Source organism: Anser brachyrhynchus (assembly GCF_964034855.1).
Source record: "Anser brachyrhynchus genome assembly, chromosome: 1".
NCBI lineage: Eukaryota > Metazoa > Chordata > Aves > Anseriformes > Anatidae > Anser > Anser brachyrhynchus.
Genome location: NC_137694.1, coordinates 105268754 through 105293289, shown reverse-complemented (window position 1 = coordinate 105293289; position 24536 = coordinate 105268754). Strand labels below are relative to the sequence as shown.

At 49.1% G+C, this 24536-nt stretch overlaps 2 protein-coding genes across 8 annotated transcripts; one reads left to right on the top strand and one right to left on the bottom strand.

Annotated features, from left to right (window-relative positions):
- The first annotated feature begins 761 nt into the window (after window positions 1–761).
- On the top strand, window positions 762–4809 carry M6PR (mannose-6-phosphate receptor, cation dependent). The gene is made up of 7 exons (XM_080592691.1): window positions 762–1033; window positions 1676–1849; window positions 2067–2239; window positions 2328–2437; window positions 2634–2764; window positions 3311–3437; window positions 4022–4809. The coding sequence occupies exons 1-7, from the start codon at window positions 777–779 to the stop codon at window positions 4142–4144; spliced, it is 1095 nt and encodes a 364-aa protein (XP_080448817.1). The 5' UTR covers window positions 762–776; the 3' UTR covers window positions 4145–4809.
- PHC1 (polyhomeotic homolog 1) lies at window positions 4499–23511 on the bottom strand. 7 transcript variants are annotated; one of them, XM_080592625.1, is made up of 15 exons: window positions 23396–23511; window positions 19496–19652; window positions 18999–19109; window positions 17746–17823; window positions 16814–16963; window positions 15726–15881; window positions 14090–14588; window positions 13007–13764; window positions 11712–11859; window positions 11390–11598; window positions 10664–10775; window positions 9988–10096; window positions 9167–9317; window positions 8340–8571; window positions 4499–8066 (listed from the first exon to the last, which is right to left on the bottom strand). In XM_080592625.1, the coding sequence occupies exons 2-15, from the start codon at window positions 19607–19609 to the stop codon at window positions 7912–7914; spliced, it is 2982 nt and encodes a 993-aa protein (XP_080448751.1). In that variant the 5' UTR covers window positions 19610–19652; window positions 23396–23511; the 3' UTR covers window positions 4499–7911. The 7 variants fall into 7 exon arrangements, 6 of the variants coding, with proteins under 6 accessions (XP_080448751.1, XP_080448750.1, XP_080448752.1 ...); XM_080592624.1 differs by lacking the exon at window positions 23396–23511 and adding an exon at window positions 23226–23331; XM_080592626.1 differs by lacking the exon at window positions 23396–23511 and adding an exon at window positions 23032–23201.
- Window positions 23512–24536: the final 1025 nt, after the last annotated feature.

Genomic DNA, 24536 nt, shown 5'->3' with positions numbered 1-24536 from the left:
TTCTCACAGGTAACTAGCGATAGGACAAGAGGGAATGGCCTCAAGTTGCACCAGGGGAGGTTCAGGTTGGAAATGAGGAGACATTTCTTCTCAGAAAGAGCAGTCAGGCACTGGGACGGGTTGCCCAGGGAGGTGGTGGAGTCACCGTCCCTGGGGGGGTTCAAGGAAAGGCTGGACCTGGTGCTTAGGGACATGGTTCGGTGGGTGACATTGGTGGTAGGGGGGTGGTTGGAGCAGATGATGGTGGAGGCCTTTTCCAGCCTCAGTGACTGTGGTGCCGTGACCCGCACGGAGGCCGGAGGTGAGAGCCCAGCTCCCAGTAGAGCCACGAACTGTTCACATTGGCCATTTTCAGAGGGGTACGAGGGCGCTGCAGCCTGACGGGCCGGGCTGCCCCGCGGTGTTCTGGTGGCGGGCGGCGAGGAGGAGGGGCCAGGGGCGGTGCGTGGTGCGCGCCCCCGTGGGCGCGGGCGCGGGCACAGGCACGGGCACGCAGGTGCCGCCCTCGCCCCGCCCCCCCGTGCGCGGCCCCGCAGCCCCTCACAGCCCGGGGGCGGCTCCCGGGCAGTGCTCCGCCGCCATTGGACGAGCCGCGCCCGCCTCCAGCCGCTCTCCCCCGCGGCCATTGGCGGGGAGGGAGCAGCGGGCGGGCGCTCAGGAGGCGGTGCTCACCGCCCATTGGCAGGGCAGCGAGGGGGGTGGGAGCCTCGAGGCCTCTTTCCGTCGCTCATTGGACGGAGGCGAGGAAGGAGGCGGGCTCCAGAGCCGCTCCGCCGATGGGCGGGGCTCCCCGCCCGCGCTCCCCATTCGCTGAGAAATCGTCCGCGGGTTCCCATTGGCGGCGGAGCGCCGGGCGCTCGGGGCGCTTCCTGCTTCCGGCCGGCGGGGCGGCAGAGGGGAGCCGGGGCGGCGGAGGGGGAAGGCGCGCTGCGGGCGGGGCCGGGGCCGCGGCCTGCTCCGTGCCCGCCGGGCGGCCGTCCCGTGCCGTCGCCCCGCGCCTGCTGGGGGCTCGCCGGGCTCGGGGCGGCGGCAGGTGGGTGCGGCCGGGGGGGAGGCTCGGGGCAGCGCGGCCGCGTCGCCTCCTGCTTCGGCGCGGTGCGGGCCCGAGGAAGGCTGCGCCAGCAGCGAGCTGCTGCTCGGCCCGGGGGGGCGCGGCTCGCGGCTCGCGGGTGACGAGTTGTTGTCAGCTCGAGTGGTGCTGGGGGAGTGGCGTGGTTGTTAGGGGTAGGGAGCCCCAGCAGACGGAGCCCGACAGGTCGCGGTGGCTCTTCCCTGCGCGCCGTTTACGCAGGAGTTGCGGCGAGGATTGATTAGGGGCCTGGTAAATCGTTATGTGCTGACTGGCTGCGCAGTGCCTGCAGCTTACACCAGCGTTCAGCCTGCTGGGCTCTGCTGCGGCTGAATCGATGCTAATTAACACGTTCAGCAGCCAAAGTCCTTGCAGTCCCGAGGCAAAACTCAGAAAAGAATCCCAGAGAGTCCTCGTGACTTGTCCTTGAGTAAAAAAGCTAGGATTTGGTGTCTCGTGGGAGCTGTGAAGTGTTTCTAGACTTCTACTTCTCCTTTTCACAGTCAGGATTGAGGAAGTAGCCAATAATTGACTCTGTGACCCTGCAGTTAGTTTGCAGGGGGATGAAATGGTTAATCCCCTGTGTTCTTTGCGGTATGTGCCCAGGATGTCATCACCTCGCCACACCTCTGCTGTGCTGGTGGTCTTCATGGCACTTGCTGTTGGTGTGGGGGCTGAACCATTGAAAGAGCAGAGCTGCGATGTGGTCGGTGATGAGAGCAGTGAGTCACAAATGGAAAAAGCCCTGCTGAAGAAACTGGAACCCCTGAGCCAAATGAGGTACAGTGCGGGCACGTGTCAGCTTGCTGTGGGCCTTGGGGTTGCGCGGTGCCTGTGTTAAGGTCAGGAGGAGGGAAGAGTCTGGGGTCGGACTTCAGGACGGGCTCTGTCATTAGCATGGGCTGTGACTGGCTTCCCAGGTCTTGAGTGTCAACTGCTTTGAGCCCTACTCTTTGTGATTCGGTGGGCAGTCTGTTCCGTCCTCTCTCTGCTGCAGGTTTAACGCGACTGTGGAGATAGGCGCAGCAGAAAACTACACCTACCAGTTCAGGGTGTGCAGGGAGGTCGACAGCAGCTCACATGATTTTGCTGGCCTAGTACAAAGGGACAGAAGGACTGGAAAGACTACAGTAATAGGAAGAATCAATGAAACCCAGGTCTTCAATGGAAGTAAGACTACATGCAGTATCTCTTACTTGGTATCTTTCTTTTGCCTGCTGGTCTGGATTTGCAGCCTATATTCTATTTCTCTTGGCAGGTGACTGGATCATGCTGATTTATAAGGGGGGTGATTCATACGGTAGGCACTGCAGCGGTGAGAAGAGAAGAGCTGTGATAATGATTTCTTGCAAGCGGGGAGTTACAGCGGTGAGTGACGGCATGAGGTGGGAGAGGAGCAGGAGGCTCTCAGACAGTCTTTATAAGCAGAAGGGCCGTGAGAAGGCAGTGAGGTTTTCCTCTGTTCTCTGGTGGCTGTTGCACTAACAGTGATAAAACTGCTTTCTGGTAAAGTTCAGCATGCCTGGGCGTATTTTCATGTGACTTGACTTCTCCCAAATTGCAGAGTTCGTTCAGCATTGTTTCGGAAGAGCGTGAAAAGGAGCAGGACTGTTTCTACCTCTTTGAGATGGACAGCAGCGTGGCTTGTCCAGCTGAGGATTCCCACCTCAGCGTTGGCTCCATTCTACTAATCACGTGAGTCACTGGAAGAGCTGTTCGTGTTTGGGCCATAATCTCCAAGGCCATTTAGAAAAGCAGCAAGTGTTATGCTAGACCAGAACGTTGTAATATACCTACCCACAGCTACTGTTAAATGTGACTGTGCCTCTGAGCTTTGTAGATGAGCTCTAGCTTAAGGCGTGATGCTGCAGAGCTGCTCTGTTCCCTGCAGATGTCCCCCTTCATAGTTTACAGCTCAGTGCACCGAAACATGGGAGGCGTGACTTCCTGGAATGGTACAGCAGCTCTTTGCCAAAGCTAGAAATTCAGACTAGGAGTCTTGACTCTTCATTTTCTGTGTTTGTGCTTTGGGGCGCTACTTCATGTAATGATCCTGAAAGATACTTACTACCAGATCAATATTTTGGAGACCTTTTCTAGTGTGGTCTTGCTAAATAGATCACTTAAGTGGTGCTCAGCTGCTTCCTCCAGTACCAACCTGAGACAGGTAACTGGCTTGGAATAAGTTGTTTCTAGGATTTTCTTAGCTCTGATTTTTTTTTTTTTTATTCTGCCCTCCAGATTTGCTTCGGTAATTGCAGTCTACATTGTTGGTGGGTTCCTCTTCCAGCGCCTTGTAGTGGGAGCGAAGGGCATGGAGCAGTTTCCTCACTTTGCCTTCTGGCAAGATCTGGGCAATTTGGTGGCGGTGAGTGAAAATCTCTGTCTGTATATTTGCAGTCTAGGCCTGTGTGTTAGGATAAGAGAGAATGGTAAAATGGTAGCTTCCTTGTCTTCGTGGACTGTGTTTCTTGGGTAGACCTGCCGCAGTGTACCCTGTGGCAGAAGGAGAGGTTATTTTTTTTTTTGGAGTGGGGAGGGGGAAGATGGAGGGCATTACTGACCTTGAATCCTTGCTGAGGCTGGATCCCTGCTGCTCATTATGGTTAATGGTTTTCAGGTAGGAATGTTAAGCTGGGAACTGTGAAATGCTCATGTCTGATTATGTGAAACCCTTCTTTGGTCACCTTAGGCAGTGCTGCTTATCCTCCGTGCGTGTCTCAGTGTTGCTGCATGCTATTAATTGGTTCCATGTCCTACTCCAGATTTAACGAACTGTCAGGATTGTCTAGGATATTTGCATGTATGTTCCTCTTACCCAGACAGTGTTTTGTGGACCTGCCCCCGATAGCACTGTAGTGGGTGTAGTCCCATAGCAAGCCAGAAGCTGCTGTGCCGCGGATGCCGAGCCTGCACACAGTCTGATTCCAGTGCGATAACCTGTGCTTACAGGACGGCTGCGACTTTGTCTGTCGATCGAAGCCCCGAAATGCACCAGCTGCGTACCGGGGTGTGGGCGATGATCAGCTGGGTGAGGAGTCAGAAGAACGGGACGACCACTTGCTACCAATGTGATGGGCTTTCGACACCGAACTCTTTTCTCCCCAGTGCTTGTTTAATCGGATGCTTCCCAGCCAGTTCTTCTCTCACTTCTGATGTTCTTTCTACGATTTGCTTTTGCTGTCTCTGGTGTGTCAAATATCTTGGATGCCTCTGGGTGTGAACAGCACTGGTCCCTGATCATGTGTCTTATGAATGTAATGCTGTTTTTCTTCAAAAATGCAGCAGAGCTGGTGGGGGGCAAGTGCTGAGCGCTGAGAAGACTCAGGAATAAAAGATTAGTCAGAGGGAAAAAAAGAGCCATGGATAGGTGTAGAAAGGGAAAGGAGGCAGTGGGTTAAAACAGCTGAGGCTGTAGGGGAGGGGGCCTTTTTCTTTTTTCCTCCTAGGGTTTACAGGATCTGTTAGACACTGGATTTTTTTTTTCCTTGAATGCATTTTCAGCTTTTGTAGCTTCTGCACTGTTACACGCAGTTCCTGCCAGCATAACCTGCACAGTGTTCTATGCCGGACTTCTTGAGGATGGAAGAGGCATTAGCACCCCTGCAGTCCTTTTTCCTAATGGAAATACGTTGAAAAGTACATGCCCATTTCTTACAACAGATATCAAGGGATGCATATGCCATCCTCTCAAACCAGAGAAGGACAGCGTTTAAAAAAAAAATAAATATATATAGGAATCCAATACAGTCTCAAGACTTTCCAGTTCAGCTGAAATACTGTCTTCTCTATCACTGAGAATCAAAAGGTAATGATGCCCTGCTAAGTAAAAGGGGCATTTGCTGAGAGTGAAATTCTCATCAAGGGAAAATGAGAAGGTTAGAGGTAGCTGCCACTTGAGTTCTGTTACAAGTCCGTCTGAGGTTAACTGCCCCCATAGCTCAGTTACTGTCAGAACTTTCTTACGCACTACAGTTCCTTGTTTGGCAAAGGGCTTTCCTGTGAAGCTACCAAAACTTATAAAGGAACCATGGAAGCCAAGGGTAAAAATACTAACACACTCAAAACTGTGTTCAGGGACTCCTGTGCTTACAGCATCAGCTTTGGATAAACCATTGTCCCCTTAAGCGTGGTCCAAACCAGTCTAAAGATATTTGCCCTGTGCAAATGGTACTAGCGTGCTGCTGCTGGCTGGGAGTGAGAGAGAACCTTCCCCTTGGGCACTAGTGAGAAGTAGGTACAGCTAAGTTGTAAGACTTAATGGGAGCCTTTAGGAACTTGGCACCTGGTTCCTAATTGCCTTCTATGTGAGGAGCTAGACTTTACACAATCCTATTCTGCCATATTGTAGGTTGGCAGAGAACCATCTTCAGTCTTGAGGGTGGAGACTGTGAATGAGCAAGCCACTTCTGCTTTTAGCACAGACAAGGTTTGTATATTTGTGTACTGCCAAAGCAGACTGAGCAGTGGCAGGTGGGGCAAAAGAGGCGCCCTGCTTTCTTGCTGGGTTGAGTGGACAAACAATTCCTGCTTTCTTTGATTTTTGTTATGGTCTCAATCTGTCTCATAACATTGAAAAAATAGGAAGTCACTAAGCCTGTTGTTACTGTTTTTCATGGTGGTGTGTAAGGTATTTTTTTTGTACAAAACACAACTTTCAAAAATAAAATGACCAAAAAAACCTGCTGGAGTGTTACGCTGATAACAGCTTTCTTTAGTAGCAGACCAGCTTTGTTAACTAAGGGTGAAGGGTCTTCAGTATGTGCCGTCTTGTGCCCCGACTGTCTCCTCATGTTAGTATGTGGTCTTACAGGGCAGGATATGCACACCTTTCAAACTGAAACTTCAAAAGCTCATGGAGTTACAGAGGAGAAAAATTCCCTATATTTTTCTGAAACTGTAACAATCAAAAGTTTTTGAAGTTGTTCTTCTCAATTATCTGATACAAAAGTTACAAAGCAGCCAGACTTGTAAAGCCTGAACAAGCATTTTTTTATTAAGAACACTGAACATGAAATAATGTGAAATGTTTCCATTTCACTGAAATAAATCCAGTCCTCAAAGGCAGCTAGTAATATACATGACTGCCTGCCCTGCTGAGGGTTAAACTAAACATGAGTTTAGTCACGCTCAGCCTGCTCATAAAATGGTTTGTGGCAGCCTTCCTTTACCGTTAGAAGTTCTAAACTGCCCCCTGTCAGTGCGTGCACACCATCCCCCCCTATGTTTAGGCTGAAAAGTGTTATCAGGCAGCTTCCTTTGGGCCTGCATTAATTAAAGAAATCTCAGAAGCATCTTCTAAGCACTTCCCCCTCTTTTTTCTGATGAGTCAATAGAGAGCCCATTCCAAAGATCTCATGTTTTCTTAGGCCTTCTCCCATGCAATTACAGCTCTCCTACAATAGTAGGTGGGTTTCGGACAGAACACTCTTGCATTTCACTTAAATAGGCATATGAAACTTCTGAAAATAGAAAAGTTTTTTTTTTTAAATCTTGCTTTCAGGTATTTGGCTGTAAGGGACACTTACATCTTCATGCTTTGTGTAGTTTCAGGTTTTTTTTCCATTTTTAAAGCAGAGGTGCTTGAAGAAAACAACTGCCCATATTTTTGCCTTTGCCAAAGTGCCACAAAACTTCTGGATTTGGTCCTTAAAACCTATGGGAGCTGAGTAGCAGGGGCTTAGCCTGTAACATAATTGTACCCCTTAGAAAGAAGTATTAAAGGATCATAATTCAGTTGTTGGAGTGTTTTTGTTTTTTATACTGAGGAAGAGAAGTATTTGTTTTACATCATCACCAAAGAAAGTCTGAGGCAGGTGATACAATCCTGCCAGCTTAAACTTTGTCCCATAAGCTCTCCTGAGGATAATAAAGACAGACACAAAAATAATACAAACAGGTAAGAGAACAATCCCCACCCCCACCCCACCAAACAAATGAACAAAAAAAGCAAACAAAAAAATAGCTGATTTATGAAGAGCCTTGGTGCTTCTTGAGACTGCTTTGGATCTGTAAATTATACCCTTGCACTCGCATACTGGGGAGATACACCAAGTGGCATAGGGTTTCCTAATGTAAGACAACCCCCCACTCTCTGATTTCCCCATCACCTTGTTATAAGTACTCAGGATAAACACTCCTCTGACAGTTTCAACGAGGAGCATCTGGAGTGAATAGCTGCCAAAACGCTTAGTCTTTGATCTGAATCTCTACAGGAGACAGTAAAGCTAAGGCAGCTCCTATTGCCATGTGCCTTCAAGTTTGGTATGCATGCTGGAATGGCTATTAAACCCAGTTCATGAACAGCCTAGGTTATTTATTTTTTTTTAAAAGTGTAACAGAAGCAGCCTCTTTTGCTCTAGTTCTTTTTTGTCCACATCTGTCACTTGGAATTTACTAATTCACTTCCTAAATGCCTCAAGCACAGCTGCCCCCAATATCCAGACAGGACAGGGTCTTCCTATGCTTCAAGTTCTGACACAAGACTCAAATAAGATCCAACAAACCTGCTGTAGCAAAAAGGGACAAGGGCCCCTTTCAGAAGTCTGCTAAAACAGAAGTCTCCTTCCCTTCCTTTTTGTGGTAAATGGGAGAGGCATATTCAAAACCAGGAAGAAGGAAAGTTTCAAAGGCCCCAGGTGGGAGTTTCCTTCCCCCTTGTAGCACCATTAAAAGACCAAAACATGGGCTTGTACATGGCAGTTTCAGTCAAATTCCTTCTCATTCTTCTTGAATGCAAGACCACAAGGGATTGTCCCATTCTTCCCTGCCCCAGCAGGATGCTCCAAATGTGGCAGCTGCTCTGGGTGTCAGAGCTGAAGTGCATCTACTGCCATGAGCTGTTAGGTCTCCTTGAGGACGTTGATCTTGGCACAAATCTTGAGAGCTGGTCCCAGCTTGATGTTCATGGCACTCATGAGGTGTTCCTCCTTCAAAAGCAACAGGGCCTGGCCATCTATTTCCTGTGATCGAAACTCCTCAGCAATCTCCTGGCACCCTGTGAAACCAAGAAAACAGCACTAAGAAACAGATGGGCACTCCTGTCATTCCCACTCTTTATAGACCTCTGGCAGGTACGGAAAGTAAGCTAGGGATCTAACCAATCCCCCCTCCCCACACAGGCTGTTTGAGGAGTACAACTCACCCATTTGCATGACCTACTCCAGTTCAGAAACACATACAGAGTACGGTAAGTGCACCAGGTACCACTCTCAAAAGATTTCCCCATGCTACTGGATCAGAGGACCGCAGGAACGGAGTATAACTTCACCTTGCAATGATGCAATGAACTCGTACACTTCCTCCACGCTCCAACGACTGGGATTGCTGGACAGGAAGACGGGGTTGATGCCATGTAGATCTGGGGTAGGTGGGGCCATACTAGAGTTTGTCAGGTCCCTCTCTCCATGGCTGGCCCGTACTGACAGGGGTCCTGGAGATGTAGGGGACAGAGCCTCATCATAGCTGGAGTTATCGGAACCTCGACTTGAGTCCTCCTGACCCTATAAGCCCACAGGAAAGAAAAAGTGAGATTTTATTTTTATTTTTTAAATCAGTTACCAAGTTCAAAACCAGACACTGGTAACAGTAGAAGTCCCAACAGTCTAGGACAATTTCCTCAGGCTGTTAGTCCAGGGGCAGCTGTCACAAGAGTTCACTGAAGGGAGGCGAAAGTAAAATCTCACCTCCCTTCCTCTTCCTTCTCCCCATCCTCCCCTAGTCCATTCCTCTTCCTCATGTCAGCTCTGGAGCTCTTTCAATCCTTCTATAATCTGATTCAAATAATTAATCTGAAAAAAAGCTAACCGTACAGGAAAAGTGGATTGTTTTCTAGCAAGCCTGGCAGCTGATCACACTCACTCAGATGTCTGCGACATGCTGGAGTGAATACAGAGTAAACAAATACAAATGTTAATCCACTTTTTGCAGTGGATGAGCAACCAGAACAGCTTACTGTGCCTTGTGTAACAACTGTGTCAATGTGCACTGGTCACGTACTGTACAACTACATACACTCTGGGAACCTGGTACCTCCAACAGTGACAATTTTTATGCTGAAATCTGCCTTGACAGGGGCAGGCAGGACTATGGCCTTACCCTGTGACGCTTGCCCTGAATCTTTGTTCGAGCCATTTCAGAGCTGCTGCGTCGTGACCCCCGTCGGCGCACACGAGCATAGTTAGCTTCCTGGAATTCTTTCATCTTCTTTCTCTGCAACCGAAACTGATGGCTGCAGCTGACATTGTACCTCAAATAAGTAGAAGCAGAGCAGCAATTAGGAAGACAGCAATTAACTGAACGTACTGTTTCTCCTTTCTCTAGATGTGGATGAAACTTCTCTTTACCATCAAATTCTGTTCTTCCTCCTTCTAAGAATTCCCCCTGGAAGGAACCAGTCCAGACTTCTCACAAGCAATATTTGGACACCAGAGTCTTGATCTAACATCTGAAGGGTCAATTAAGTCATTCCCCTAAGGGAAAAAAGACCCACAACAAGCACTCTGCTATCAACAGGAGGCAGCAATGACTAGTGTAATTTCTCCACAGGATTTTCGCCCCCCAGCGCTCCCTTGTGTCTTTACTACCAACGGAGCAGAGAGCTACCAGTAAGCGTTCATTTATTCAGTAAAATGTACTTCTCATAGAGGTTCTTTGGAGCCCAAGAACTTCCCTCTTCCCATCTCACTTCCTGAGCAAGTATGAAATCCTGTTTACACTCAATACCATATCCACTTCCTCCAGATCTAGAAGCATTCACAAATCATGAAGAGGTCCAGTACTAAAGGATCTCTGCGGTCAATGCATCCCATGTAGGGAGAATCAGATGTACTCAAGTACTGTACACTATCTGGAGAAGGGACACATGCCCAGTTCCCAAGAATGTAGAGTCAGAGAAGAGGATGATGTCTTGCTATTACCTTTTAGCACAGGTCATGGAACAAAACCTCTTGGAGCCACGGAACTGGGTGGCTGGGGCATACTTCCCACAGTATTCACACTTCAGCAAGTTTGCCTTCTTATCAAGCTCTAGTGAGATACAGAGATATACACCATTTGATGATTTGAGCTGAAACAAATCACACGTAATGATTCCTCATTGCACTACTCTTCCTTTGAGCAGACAGATTCCAAACACTTTTGTCTTTTGAAACTACTAAACAATTAGCAGGGGGAAGAAGCTGGTCGAGGAGAGGCAGAAGCGCCGCTAATTAGGACCCCAGGATGTTGAACAGAGTAGTGTATTTCTCCTTGTCCCTTTTGCTGAACAAGAAGTAGCATATCCCTCTTATCCTACAAGGCTGTGGAGGAGTCTCCATCTGCACTCTCTGCTGTGTCCATACATCCTTCATAGTCATTACAGGTACAGTTCAGATTCTGCTTACTAACATAGGGTGTGTTAGATTGTATGAACAACAACAAAAAAAGTAATGTCTTCTGACACTTGAGAAAAGAAGATCCTAGGTCTGTAGCCTGAGACTCCAAGGTGTTAGCAGGACAGAAAGGGATATGAGTCCATAATGTATAAAGTAGATAATAAAGTACCAGCAGAAACTTTCAGTACCACTAGCGAGGTACCCCAGTGCTGAAACTCACCCATAGAAGCACTGTCCCCTCCTGGAGAATTGCTGGACAGGTTTTCACTCTGGCCAGAAGGAGCCCCTCCCTGCAGTGGTTTCTCAGATTCTTTCAGCAGCTGAGAACCCACCTAGCCAGGAAGAGAGAGAATTTGGCCCATCAGTAAAGGAGCTCTGTGCCCACCACTCTCCTCTGAAGCATATGCCACTCACTCCTTACTATAACTCAAAATAATCCCTTCGCACACTAAGGAAGGAGAGATGCTGAACAAAGTTACTCTTTCCTTATTCACAGATGTGGCAGTTCATTCAAAGATCACCAAGTACTGTCTGCTTTGAATATCCTGCAATTCCATGTGACTATATTTCCCCTTATTTGCTTTAACTTCACCTTCTCCTTACTCAAAATGCAGTGCATGTTTCCCTCAGTAGAAATCAGACAGAAGAACCTTCTTATAATTCCTGCATAAATTATTGCTTTGGGGACTATTGGAGAAAACAGTTCCCATCACATTTGCCAGTTCACAATTCCCATCTCGCTCCAACCTGTCATCTTTAATACCAACTCCTGATGCTTTGCTTCGTGCGCGAAACCAGTTTCCTTTGCCTGCCTCTCACTTCTGTGTTTTGAGCTAAAAAAAGCTTACTTGGAACACAGGGAAATAAAGTCCTGTCCAAAGATGGGTGCCCACCACCTTTCCAAGAGACAGCACTACCTCCTTTCCCCACAGCAGTGAATCCTTACCGGAAAGGGTTCTGCTCCTTCCTGGATGACAAAGCCCTCAATGATGTGTGTGAGGATCTGGGGCTTAACAATGGCTTGTGGGGGTTTGGAGTCTCCCATCTGACGCGACACCATTGCTAGGTTTGGGGTGGGTGCAGAGGTGGGGGTGACTGATGCTCCTTCACTTGAGGTGGTGTTTGGGGTTGCAGTGACAGCAGGATCGGATTTATCTGGAATGTTAACAGCACCAAAGTCACTGTTACTATTGCTCCGCTTACTTCAAGTGGAACTTGAGATCAGATCATTAGTACAGAAAAACCAGAGCTCTCCTTTTGTACCTCACCTCCAAGGCCATTCTTCTCCTCCATGTTTTTGGGGCTGTCTGTCACAGGTGAAGACCTGGCAGGCAGGAGTGCATTGACACTGGCCGATTCCTCCTTCTCCTCCTCTGACTCTGCCTTGCGTTTTACTGCTAGGGTCTGAGACTTGCCCTGAATGACAGAGGCACATGTAAGCAGAGAGAAGAACCCCAAAGCAGAGAACAACACAGATCGAAGGCAACAAGATACATCCTGCTCCACCATACTTCATCTCCAGACTGGCTCCCACTCCTGGAAATGCATCCAGCTCCCATCTTTGTTTAGGAGCATTTACCTAGCAGGGAGCTAAACCTTTGTAAGACACACTATCAGACTACTGACCAGGACGTAGCATCCTAGTTGATATACTGATACCTTGATATAATACCAAGACACCATGCAAACCTCAAGGGATTATTCCAGGAAGAAATGGAATGGCATTCACCCAGCAGTTTCCGAACAGGCTTTTGGCTAGATCAAATCAGTTCCAATGAAGAAACAGAGTCAAAACAGTAGGGGAAATATGCTGGATGAGAGCAGAATTGTCCCTCAGCTGTAAAAATCAAACAAATCCTGTGACAGCTCCCTGAAGAAGCAGCCAGAGTTTAGAAACAAACTGGCACACTCTGCCCTTGACTACACAAGCGAAAACCCAATCAAATTAACAGTCTGAGCAACTTACTACAGATATCTGAGCTGAAAAAGTGTCAGTGTCCCAGGGAGTTAGGCAGGCCCTGGTTGGCCAATTTAGAGCAGCATGAGAGGCCTAGGGAACATAAGCCATCTTTGTCTACCTCTGCATAGTCTGTTTCTAGGGAATCCTCTCAGGCCTAGAGCCAGCTCTACCTCAGTGGCTGATAACCACGCACCAAGGGGTCTCTGACCTGGAGGTATCTGCACCTAATGGGGAGAGGGGAGTTCAGTCTTCACAGCCCAGTCAGCTGCTTTCTCTCTTCTGAGAGACAAAGAGGCCAGCTGTCGTTAAATGGGATATTTAGTACGTGATGTGGACACCTACTCCATTTGAATCGGGCTCCAAGTCTCACCAGTTTGTTTCATGCAAGCCTCTGAATGATGATGTGAAAGAAAACTGTTTGTAGTCAGTAACCCCAAGGGTTGGACTGGAATCAGCATTTTTCAGAGGAAAAGCCTCCATATCCCTTTATCCAAACCTCTTATTCCTCCCATCCCACCGACCCAGGGCTGGAATGCAATTAGTGTCCTAGGACTGAACAAAGAGAATCCATATGGTATTCCCCTTCTTGATGGTATCACTTACTGGCAGCTGGACAGACTGCATGTAGAATGCTGCTGGCATCTGAGCCACGACTGGAGAGGTGGCTGGGCTCTTCACCATGTGGGTTGTGCCTTGAACTTGTGCCAAATTCACCCCTGTGGTGAGAGGGGGAGCTTCCTGTGAGGATGCTGGAGCTGAAGAGGATGGGGAAGCAGCATGGCCTTGGGAAACAGGCTGGACCACAGCTGGCATTCCCCGGGAAGTCGTCACTGCTGCAGCAATCTGAGCTAAACCCAGCGCTTGGGCTTGGCCTGAGCCCTGCTGCCGAGTGCCCACCACCTGCACAGGAATGTGTGGTGGAGGCTGCTGTGCTGCTGACATTTTGGCAGGCCCAAGCTGCGGTGGTTTGATGGGAGTGACCATAGACTTTGACTGAATTGGAACAGGTGATTTGGTGGTTGGCTGGCAAGGACTGTCCTGCTGGAGCTGAACAGGCTGTGTCTGGGACTGCAACATCGGTTGCACCACAAGGGTCTGGGCCTGCTGCTGGTTTTGAGGCGGAGCCTGCTGCTGCGGAGGTTGAGCTTGTTGCTGCTGTTGGGTCAGAGATGGTGACTGCTGCTGTTGCTGCTGCTGGGACAGCTGGAGATGGGTGGCTGTGTGGAGGAGCTGGGACTGGCGGTGCTGGAACTGCTGCTGGTGATGAATGGCAATCTGCTGCTGAATCACCACCTGCTTCTGCAGGTGAATCTGCTGCTGCTGCTGGATCAAGGAGTGTGGCTGAATCTGTGTATACGTGGCTATACAAACACAGAACCAGAGAAAGGGAGAGCACAAAGGTTAGCAACAGCACAGCTGGGAACAAAAAAAAAAGGCAAGCAGCCACCACACTGGTTTGAATTGTTATGTTCAAAAACGACTGACAGCTAACTGGCAGAGGACAGAGGGAACTGAATGGGCTGGGATGAAGTTCTGTCATTAGTAGAGCAGGATAAGCCCTAGAGAACAGCTTCCAGGAGCATGGGGACTGGGAGGCTTGTTGGGAAACCTCTCACCACTGGGCTTTAAATGGCACTCTTTCAAAAGCTCAACTGGTTCAAAGAGAAGGAACAGGGCACCACTTACCTGAGCTGATCAGTGTTTGGCTGGGTGCTGGTGTAGCTGTCCGCGTCAGGTTCATGCCCACAGTTTGCTGTCCACCACTGTCCGTTTCACCCTTCTTTGTGGCTGCATTCTCTGTCTCTGTTTGGCTTCCCTGGCTGATAGTCACTGCCTGGGCAGCTGCTACTGGTAATGGTTGAACCACCCCTGTGCCTTTCCTTTGGCAACTGCCAGCGGCACCTGCCGAGGCTGTCTGGCTCAATCCTGTTGAGGTCTGGCTCCCACTACTTGCCACCACACCCCCAGAGACACCATTGCTGCCTGCTGCCCCCTGACTCAAGTTGAGGGACTGGCCTGTGCTGCTAGAAGATGCCTGAGCCACTGCCAAGGTCTGGCCTGTACTTGTGGCCTGTGGTAGGCACGAAGCCTGGGAGTTTCCTGGTAGAGCTGCCTTCTGAGCAGAGCTTTGGAGCTGGGCATTAGTGGATGAGGTCTGCTGGCTCCTCACAGCCAAGTTCTGCACCTAGAAACACACATACAGAACACAGTCCATTTGCTTTATGCATGTTACTTCCTGGAAGTTGGAGAGAGGTACAGAACGAGAGAATGCATAAGCAATATTCTCTGCTGGGATGCAGGCCAAGTCAGTGCTTTAAGTCTAACATGGGGAACTGGCTAATACCGTAGGGCAAGGCTCAGGTGCAACCCTCACCAGAAAATACATTAATCTGTTCTGCCTTCTGCCCCATCTCTGATGGAAGTTAAAGATCTCGTGGCACTTTCTGAACAGCACTTGAGGAAAATACCATTCTTTCTGAGGCATGGGACAGCCTCCAGACCTGTCTGCCTTGTCCTTGCATTGCTAGGATCCACTTTAGCATGGCTGTAAAAGTACTGAGATAGCCCTTTAAAGACCAGCAATTCCTTTACAATTTTTGTGCCACCTGCCTGCTCTATCTGTACAGTGCTTTCCATTCAGGAGGCCTGCAGCCTTGCTGATTTCACCAGTTCCTCTGCATTTCAGTGCTACCATCCTCAGTATTTAATCCCCCTCCAAGTGCAGCATTATCTTTGAGTTTGATTGTGGCTAACTTTGCCTCAAAGAAAGTGCTCCAGAAAAAAAAAAAAAAAAATGAAGTAACTGGAAATCCCAAGAAAGACTAAGTTAGGACCAGGAAAACGGGAAGCCACGGCTGCTCTCTGACCCAGAGAACGATTTACAGCTGAGTGCAGGAGCTAAGACCTTGTGGCCTGTTCAGTCATTGGCATTTTTACAACAAACCACCCAGGTTAAGGAATACTATTGCTGACAAAGACTCTTCATTGCAGAGTGAAAGTCTCGCTGAAAAATGGACATAGAACTCAACAGTTCTTTTCACACAAGGACAACTAAAAAGCTGTGAAAACATGATTGATCCAGCCCGTGTCTCATCCCAGAAATTTTAATCAGAAATGAATCTAGTCTCTGGAGGCAAAAAGCAAACACTCGGAAATGATGGCAAGAGAAAGCAATATCTCTTGCCTGCAATAGTTACAGGGACACAGAGTGGAGATAAAATAGAGTGAATCTTCTGTACAGGCATAGGTGGCTGGAGACAAAGACCAGAGTGCAGGTTGTGTACAGGGGAAGGGAAGGACTCTGGGAGGGGGTGTCACTGACCTGGTCTGTGTCTGCATGGACCCCGGGAGACTGGGTGGGTGGTACCTCCTGCTGGACAGCAGCCACGGCCCCATTAGGCATCAGGATGAGTTGGGAGGCAAGAGGCACATTGCGGCCCAAGGTCCGGTTTACCTGCAACAGGTTCCCCAGCTGTGGCTGTTGGGGATGGGTCAGGTGATGTGGAATGAAAGGAACAGAGGGGAAGAGAGAAAGAAAGACAGCGAACCACAAGCAGATTACAAAGCAACACGAGGCTGCAATGTTGTACATGGCATCCCCCCCCCACCCTTCCCCACGCTGCACTGTAACATAACCCTCAAGAGCAGGAAACAGTTTCCTTATGGAAACAAGCAGTCTTCTGTTAAATATGGGCCTGGGGCAACTCCCACAAGCCGCCCAGGACCAGCTAAAATACTTGGGTATAACTTAATTTTGAGATGTATATTCAGGACTGGTTGAGAAACAGTGATAAAAGACATACGCCCAAGACCAGGGCTGTTTGAAGAGGGGATTACAAACTGTACCTAAAGCCAAATGAGACACAACATATTTTTCAAGTAGGTGACCAAACTCCAGATAGATTATAGTCAAGTCTAATGTTTTCCATATAGCAGCACTTCATACTAATCAAAAGGATGAGATATTTGTTCCTGTTGATTTACGTTCCTAGACTTAACGTCCCTGTGTGCAGTGACTGAAGGGAGTAATTTACCATATATCTGTTCCAGCAATCAACAAGAAGAGCAGCTTTATTTCTGCGACTTCTACTCAAGTCTAGGATATATATTTCACATTTATGCTCTACTGAGAAGTGCCATGGGATCTTTAACATCTATGCAGAGCAGAGACAAACAGAGTTCTTAAGAATTTCAGTACACAACACAAAGCTAATTAACCCTCGAAAGCTGAGCCCAAAGTCAAATGCGGTTTCAGGGATAAGTGCTTCCTCATCTGAATTTAAAACGTATCATATCATTCTTAGAGTTGGAGTTAGCCCTGAGGAGCTGGTAGTCCCAAACAGTGAAACACTGGAGTGTCTGGAAAGTGGGGTTTATGGTCAGGACACATTTTGTGTACTTATCTCTTACCCGGAGGTACATCTGGGCCTGTGACTGGTTGAGAGGTGGTGAGGTGGTATTCCCAAGGAGCACAGACTGCGTCAGAGTTGTGGCACTGGGGGAACTCACACTCTGTGAGCGACTAATCAGCTGAGCAGCTGACGTGGTGGCTAGGTTGATCTTAAAACAGAAAAAAGACACAAATCATATAAGAAGAGATGGGGACAAAGAAAGAAGTAAAGTTTCACTTACTGGGGTACAGCCAGAACAAGTATTTCACAGTTTTTTCCTGTATCCCACAGGGGACCAAGAAGAAAGAAGGCAATTCTTGCCTTAAGAGGCTATGTGACCTAAACTAGCCAAAATCCTGGATGCTAACCTCATTTGTACTATGAGCCTGAGTATCACTGCTACTTTGCAACTTCAGTAAGGGATCCAAAAGAGAATTAAAAATACATTTTCTCCAGCCTCTCAGGTAAAGGGGGGAAAAAAACATAACGTAATCTGCCTTACCAACTCATCTATACTCTTTGAACAAATCCCAGTTCCCCAGTACCCACTATAAAATCATACTTCCCCTCATTCAACAAGCTACCTCTACTCTATCCAAGAAAAAAAAGAACATTCCCTTCCAAGCTGCTCACAACTCCTTCTCCTCAGAAATCCTGATCTTCTCCTAAACTAAGAAAACATATCCCCAAAGCCTCAGGAAAAAAATATTAGTGTCTACCTTTCCAGCTAAGAAGCCTATCCCACTCAGAAACCTTTTCAGGGCTCCTCAACCCCTACCAATAATGACAGCACCCCAAATCCTCAAAGTTGTCTGTATCTTGTGGATTGCCAGCATTCCTAGAAGCTGTGTTTCCCTGGCTGACTGCCTTCCTAAAAGACAAAGAGGAAAAAGAACAAGGGCAGAGGGGAGGAGGGTGCGGGGAAAGGCTTTGATTTGTGTAATTACTTACGGAGGCCTGGGTGGTGGTAGTCTGTTGTGGGGTGCTGGTGTTGGGGGAGCTAGCTTGTCTACTGGCTGCAATTGTAGCCTGCAAGAGAGATTGACAGAGGAATGAGTACCTGAAAAAAAACTTTTTTTTAATCCAGCCCAAATATTTGGTCTTGTAAGAATAATACATTCCATCATCAACATCTTCTCCCATTCCCAAGAACGTTGCCCCAGTTTGTCATGCTACACACTGCAACCCCTCATCCTGATGCTCCAGCCCACTCTGCTAACACCCAGACATTTCCTGAAATACTACCAATTTGCTGAGCTAGTCACGCAGATTAGTAACAATGCAATGATAGTACTGCATGTAACAAATTTCAGATTACAGCACATTCAGTTGGCAGAGAAGGGAAAATATATTTTTCTTTTCTATAATGATCCCATGGCAAGTACACTGTATGTGTTTAGTTGGTTTTACAACTAAGATTCATATAATACTGGTGAGAGGATTCTATGTGCTCTGTGCTATAAAACTGCAGGTAGGGATTTGAAAACAACTAAAACCTGGACTAACAGCCAAGAAGCACAGCTACTGATGGAGATATATGTGATGTGACAGTACACTTCTGTCTATGTAACAATAATTCATCTTGGCAGAATTTATCATCAGTTCAAGTGAGGAAAGTCGATAAATTAAAAAAAAAGTTCATTTATGCAGGATACATCATCTCAAACTCAACTCAATTAAAGAAACACCCTCCTTCATGGACAAGATCTACCCCAGATCCTTCTTGCTAGTAACTGGCAAAGAAACCATGGGATAGTAAGTTTCAAGAGAAAAATTCAGAGGATACCACATGAAATTTCACACATACAAAACTACATTTATTCTCAGGGGAACAACAATCCATCGTTCACTTTAAGACACTTTTAAAGTGTTTTAAAACACTACTGCATCCACTGGTGATTTAAACACCCATCTGTTATTTAAAGGAGGTACAGTAGTTAGTCACATGCCTCCAGTGTGCAAATTCCCTTATGGGATGCTAAATTTTATCTTCCCCTTTTTTGTACCTGAAAGCTAAACAAATCTTTCCATCAAGCTTCCAGTTTACTAGATGTTTATATTACATTCAAACAGCGTGTTTAGCACATTGTAAGTAGTGCAATTAGGTACCAGTTGTCTAATTGCAGATCGGGACCTCGGTGTATAAGTCAGAGTGCAAGTAGAGAATGATCCAGTTCCTCACCTTCTGCCCCTTGGCAACTCACCTGCTGGACAGCAGCCAAGCTGTGAAGCTGGGCACTGTTAAGCTGCTGCTGGAGCATAAACTGATGAAAGTACTGAGCTGCATTGGGCTGTCTCTGGAGTGCCTGAAGAGCCTAGAGAAAGAGGAAAACCCAGTTGTTAAAAAACAGTATGCCCTTGAAATGTGATCAGAGAGAAATGAAGAAATAAATCGTGGCCTTGGGACCATACCTCATCCCCACAAAAAAAAGCAGAGCCACCAGATTAGTATAACAAAACAGGTAAAGAAGCTACAAACTTGGTAACAAATCACAAGCATATTCCAGGACAGCAGGAAGCACACTTTAAAAAACAGTTCCATCTGTGCCTTGGCTTTCCTACTCCCATCCCTGCACGTCTGGATCCCTGTACTCTTCCCAGCATGCTCCCACCTTGACGCATGACAACTCCGATGAACATGAAAGGGCTCACCACCCCTCCGCTGTTGCACACTCCATCCCAGAACGTAGCAGCGTCTTACCTGTACAGCCTGTCGCTCATACAGAGACATCTGTGATATCTGAGGACGGGTGCTTCCTCCAGAACTGGAGCTCCCGCTGCTGGAGCCGGAGTTCTGCTCACTTTCAGTCTCCATGGTGACAGGATCCTGGGAGCTCAGGCTGGGATTGACTCCAGATCTAAATCGAAAGGATTGGAAACTAAGTCAGGCTAGAGAAAGAGCCAAACTGTATTTCACTGCATTACACAGCTTTTACTTGAATATCCCAGTACCAGGCTTCTTCCACAGCTATGCTACATCAAAGGGGGCTGGGGATGCTAGGAGCTGAAATAACCCAGAAATTATACTCACAGTTTAAGTCTGCTGTTACCACAGTGTGAAACGTAATACACACGTTCTCGTATTTTTATCACCATGCTACAACTGGACACTACAGCATCCTGAGCTCTTTAACAGGCAGCAGAGTGAAGTAGCAGCTGCATCTCATCCAGACAACCATTTGGTTACAGACCCGATCACCTCTACTTCAAGGCTAGTGAACTCAGGTGAATTAACTGTACTTCCAGTCGCCCACTGTTCTTCCACAACTTCTCATCACCTCTTCCTGTAGTCTCCTGAGAGGTATACTTATTCTACAACCGCTGCCCTGCAGATACACCAACTCGGTCCTTTCTCCCAGCTTGCCCCCCAATTCTTGTTTCTTTCTTTCTCTGATCACACGCACCTCCAGCTACTCAGTGTAACTCAAATGTTAGACTAGAAGCTGGTATCTGGGGTGGCAAGTTGCTTTAAGGAAGAGTGGAGCCAGAAGCAGGGCAGATGAAGGCATCACAAGCAATACCTATGAGGGGAAACACACTAAAAAGGTCGTACAGAGCCAGAGAGATATTCCAGGGGCAGAAAGATGAGGTGCGGTGAACTGCACAACTAAGAAAGGCCTGGAGAAGGCATCCGTCAGCCAAGAGGAAGAGAAGCAAGACTGAAAAAAGTGCTTAGCAGAAAAGTAATGTATCGGGATGATCAGGGAGTCTTTGTGTAGCAAGGAGATGGGCTACACAGGGAGTAATGGTATGAGGGCTTGGAGTGAGAAAAGGAAATGTACAGAAGTGGTTAGACATGAACAGAATTCTACTGAAAAAAAATGACTTTTCAGAAGGATATCATTTGCATAAGGTTTAAAAAAAAAAAAGGCTTCCGATAGTGTCTGTATCACTGATGGCCTCTCTGTTTCCAAATTACCAGCTGGCTCCCCTGAAACCAACCTGAGAAACCTCTAAACGAGACCTTTAGGCTTCCAAGATCCCGTAGCATCAGCACAGCCCCTGTACTTAGACCTTTTCAAACCCAGAGTTTTCAAGCTTCATAGCCTTCACCAAAGGCAACTTCTTCCAGGTCAGTAAACAAACAGACCAGCACAGCATAAAAGGAAGTGCAACAATATTCTCTACCAGACAAGTTTTTAAATTCCTGAATGGTGCTAACCACAGACAACTTTGAAGTAGGACAACAGCATCAACATTAACAGCTGTGGACGGCTGATTAAATCAGGGAACCACTGTTCCAAACCTACTCCTCGCAATCTGGAAAATTCTGTCACTGACCAGCACGCAGGTGTTGCTCCGGTCCTGGCTTCCCCATGAATCTTTACACCTCTGCCCTTGAGTCCTGTCTAGGCATCTCCCTCCTAACGCAACACTAGGGTCCTGTACCTGCTCCAGCACTGACCATGGGTATCACGCAGTCACCTTTCCCTCAGCTGAAACGCGCCCTCCCAGCTGGCCACTGCTGTCTTCACCCACAGCTCTGTTATAGTTAGGAACGGTCGATCAATACGTATACCCAGAACACAACAGCTCTGCGGAAGACAGTTGCCTTAAAGATGCTCCCCAGGGGGCAGCACCAAAAAAAGTAGATGAAGCCCAGAGCAACTGAAAAGGAGAGAACACAGACATTTTCCAAGAAAGGAACCAGTGTAAATAAATGAAATACTTCAAATGGGATTAAAATGCAACTCAGGGCGAAGCTACACGCATTACACCAAGTTATCTAGCAGCTCAGCTACAAGCAGGAGACAATTACCTTACTTCCAGCACTCACTAGACCCTTCCATCAGTTGATTTAACTTGTTAATTTTACAGAAATATTACCCTAAATATCATTTTCAGTCAGATCAGTGAATTGTGGGCTCAGAGGTGAGCTAATTCAAATGCCGGCCATGTGGAAGACAAGGCAACTCAGCAAGCTGTTAGTCCAGCTTCACATATGACCTTACTCTCAGGGTACGTGGAGGAGAAACCTGGCTTCTGAGCTGGTGCTCTGCTCCACCAGCCTGTATTTCCTCAATATACAGCAGCATCAATTCTTAAGGTTACCAACGTTTTTGAGTTTCATGTTGATCTAGAGCTTCCTAAAAACAGGAGCTAGCACAAATCCAGAACCCTACTGAAACAATGGTGCCTCTGGGATGAAAGGCATCAAAAAACGTTTAGGTGTCTCTGTAGGCAAAAGGCCTTTTGGGGACGTGGACGGAGAAGCACGCTGTCTCTTTGCAGAAGGGACAAACAAAACCCTTTCCAAACTCAAAAACGAGCAGCCAAGTTCCACTGCCACCAGGAAAGTATACTCAAGGATGCAGTTCCACATTAGTGCCAGTCCAACCCAGGCACAGGCTGTTTCCACATAAAGTAGCCCAGACTTCGCCCCCTCCAAGCACATCTTCCAGCACCCTCCTCCCCGTGTCAGTCCGGCGACCACCGAGCTGTCAGATCACTCGGTTCACTTAGCTGCTCCAGGAGATGAATGATCTACCAAAAACGTAGAAACGATGTATTTTCCAAGATAGTTAACCACCTGAGTTAACCAACTCACCTTGCCGATGTAATTGGTAGATCCCACGCAAAAAAAAAAAAAAAAAGGGCGGTAAAAACGTGGTCCTTAGAAGAAATTGTCATTCAAACAACAGCTAAGAGAGATCACGCCTAGCAGAGCGCTGCACCCTAACGGGCAGGCACGGGGGAATACAAAGACCTGCTAACACCACGGCGGGGATGGAAGGACAGCAGGGAGGAGAGGGAGCGAACCAGGTCACGGAGCGGCACAAGTGTGGGAGCAGGGGCCGGCCCGGTGCCCCAGCGGCACGGCTGATTTCGGCACAGCGCAGGGCAGGGCAGGGCAGGGCAGGCTCAGGCACCGCGCCTCCGAGCCCCTGACCCTTCCCAGGCGCAGGAGCGGCAGGCTCGGACCAAACGCCCGAGCGGAGAGGAGGCACCAAAGTTTCACTCGCTCACCCCACGCGTCCGCGGCTCCTGCCTGCGGACTATCTCCCAACCTCACGCCCGGCTTCGCAGCTTCACCCCGGGGGAGCCAAGTTCCCAAACAAGCACGGGGTGCCCGCAAGACCCACGTTTGAAAAAAAAAAAAAAAAAAAAAAAACACCCACCCACCCACCCACCAGGACCTCCGCACGCCCGTCCCTCCTCCACAGCCCCCCGCAGCCGCACGGCGGGGCCACGACGCCCGGCGCCAGCCACGCTGCGGCACGGCGGGGGCACGGACACCTGCTGCACGGCCCGGCACGGCCCGGCACGGCCCCGCCGCCCGCACAAAGCGCCGGGGAGCCCGGGAGGCGGCGGGGCGAGGCTACCCCGGTGCGGGGCAGGGCGCACAATGGCCGCCCCGCGGGCGCTGTCAGCCCCGGGCCCGGCCTCGCCTCGCCTCGCCTCCCCTCCCGCCGTCCCCGCCGCCGCCTTACCGCAGCGCCCGCCGCCGCCGCCGCCGCCCGGCACGCCCCCCCCCCCGCGCGCGGGCAGCCGGGCCGAGCCCCGCCGGGCCGGGCGGGGCGGGGAGGGGCGGGGCGGGGCGGGGCGCGGGGCCCCCTGGTGCCGGGAGGGATGGGGGGGGGGGGGGGGGGCGGGGCGTTACCTCGCCGCCGCGGCCCCGGCCCCGGCCCCGGGGGCCCTGCGCGGCCGCTGGGGGCTGGAGGGGCGGGGCGAGGCGGGAGGTGGGGAGGGGGCGGGGCTTCGTTAGGCCCCGCCCCCTGCCGCTCCCCCCTCTTTTTTTTTTTCTTTTTTCTTTTAAAAATTTTGGTCTTTGGGGTTCCCCCCCCTCCCCCCCGCTCCGTCACTTCCGCCCTTCGGGGCGCTTCCGGGCACGTGATGGCGCTCCTCGGCGCCGCTTGCCGTTGCCATGGTGACGGCGGCCGCGGCCTGGCGGGGCCGGGGGCTCGAGGCCTGAGGCCTCGGCGCTGCTGGAGGCTGGTGGTGCTGTGTCGGCGGAGAAGCGTCTGCGCTACCACCTGGGGAAGGTGGTGATGAGCAAACGGCACAGCAGTAATACCTGCGCCTGGCTGTTTAGAATCACACTGTCATTAAAGCTGGAAAAGGCCTCCAAGATCATCTGCTCCAACCGTCCCCCTGCCACCAATGTCACCCACTGAACCATGTCCCTAAGCACCACGTCCATCCTCTCCTTAAACACCCCCGGGGACGGTGACTCCACCACTTTGCTGTGTACGCAGTGGAAACCCACGTGAAGAGAGTGTAAAGAAAACAAGTGCCGGAGTTTAATGACCACGCTTAGTCATGAAGAGAGAAGCTACACTGCACAGGCACTTTATAGCCTTGCTTCACTTCATTACTGGTGAAGAACATCTTCTGTTGATTACCTGTCTTAGGGAGGTGGTCGATTAGGGTTAACTGTTACCCATTTGTAGCAATAGCGTTGTAAGAGTGGTTGTTTCTAACATGAGAAATTCCCTGTCGTGTCAGGCTAGTGGCTCATCTTGACCAGAGCTGCTGAGTCTCCTCTAAGGACGACTGGCTGTCCACCAAGGTAGAGGGGGAAGAAATAAAAGAAAAGCAGAAAGGAACCACGCTTCACCTGCATGTACAAGGAGCATAATAAATCCCATAAATGACGAGTTTGAGCCTCGTGTTGCAGGAACGCTGCATCTGATTCAGTAGTCCAAGTGCTGGACTATCACTTCACAGGAGATCCAGTGATTTAGTATCAAAATCAATCCCATTGATTTAGAATCAAAATGACATTTGCTGCTGCCTGAAAA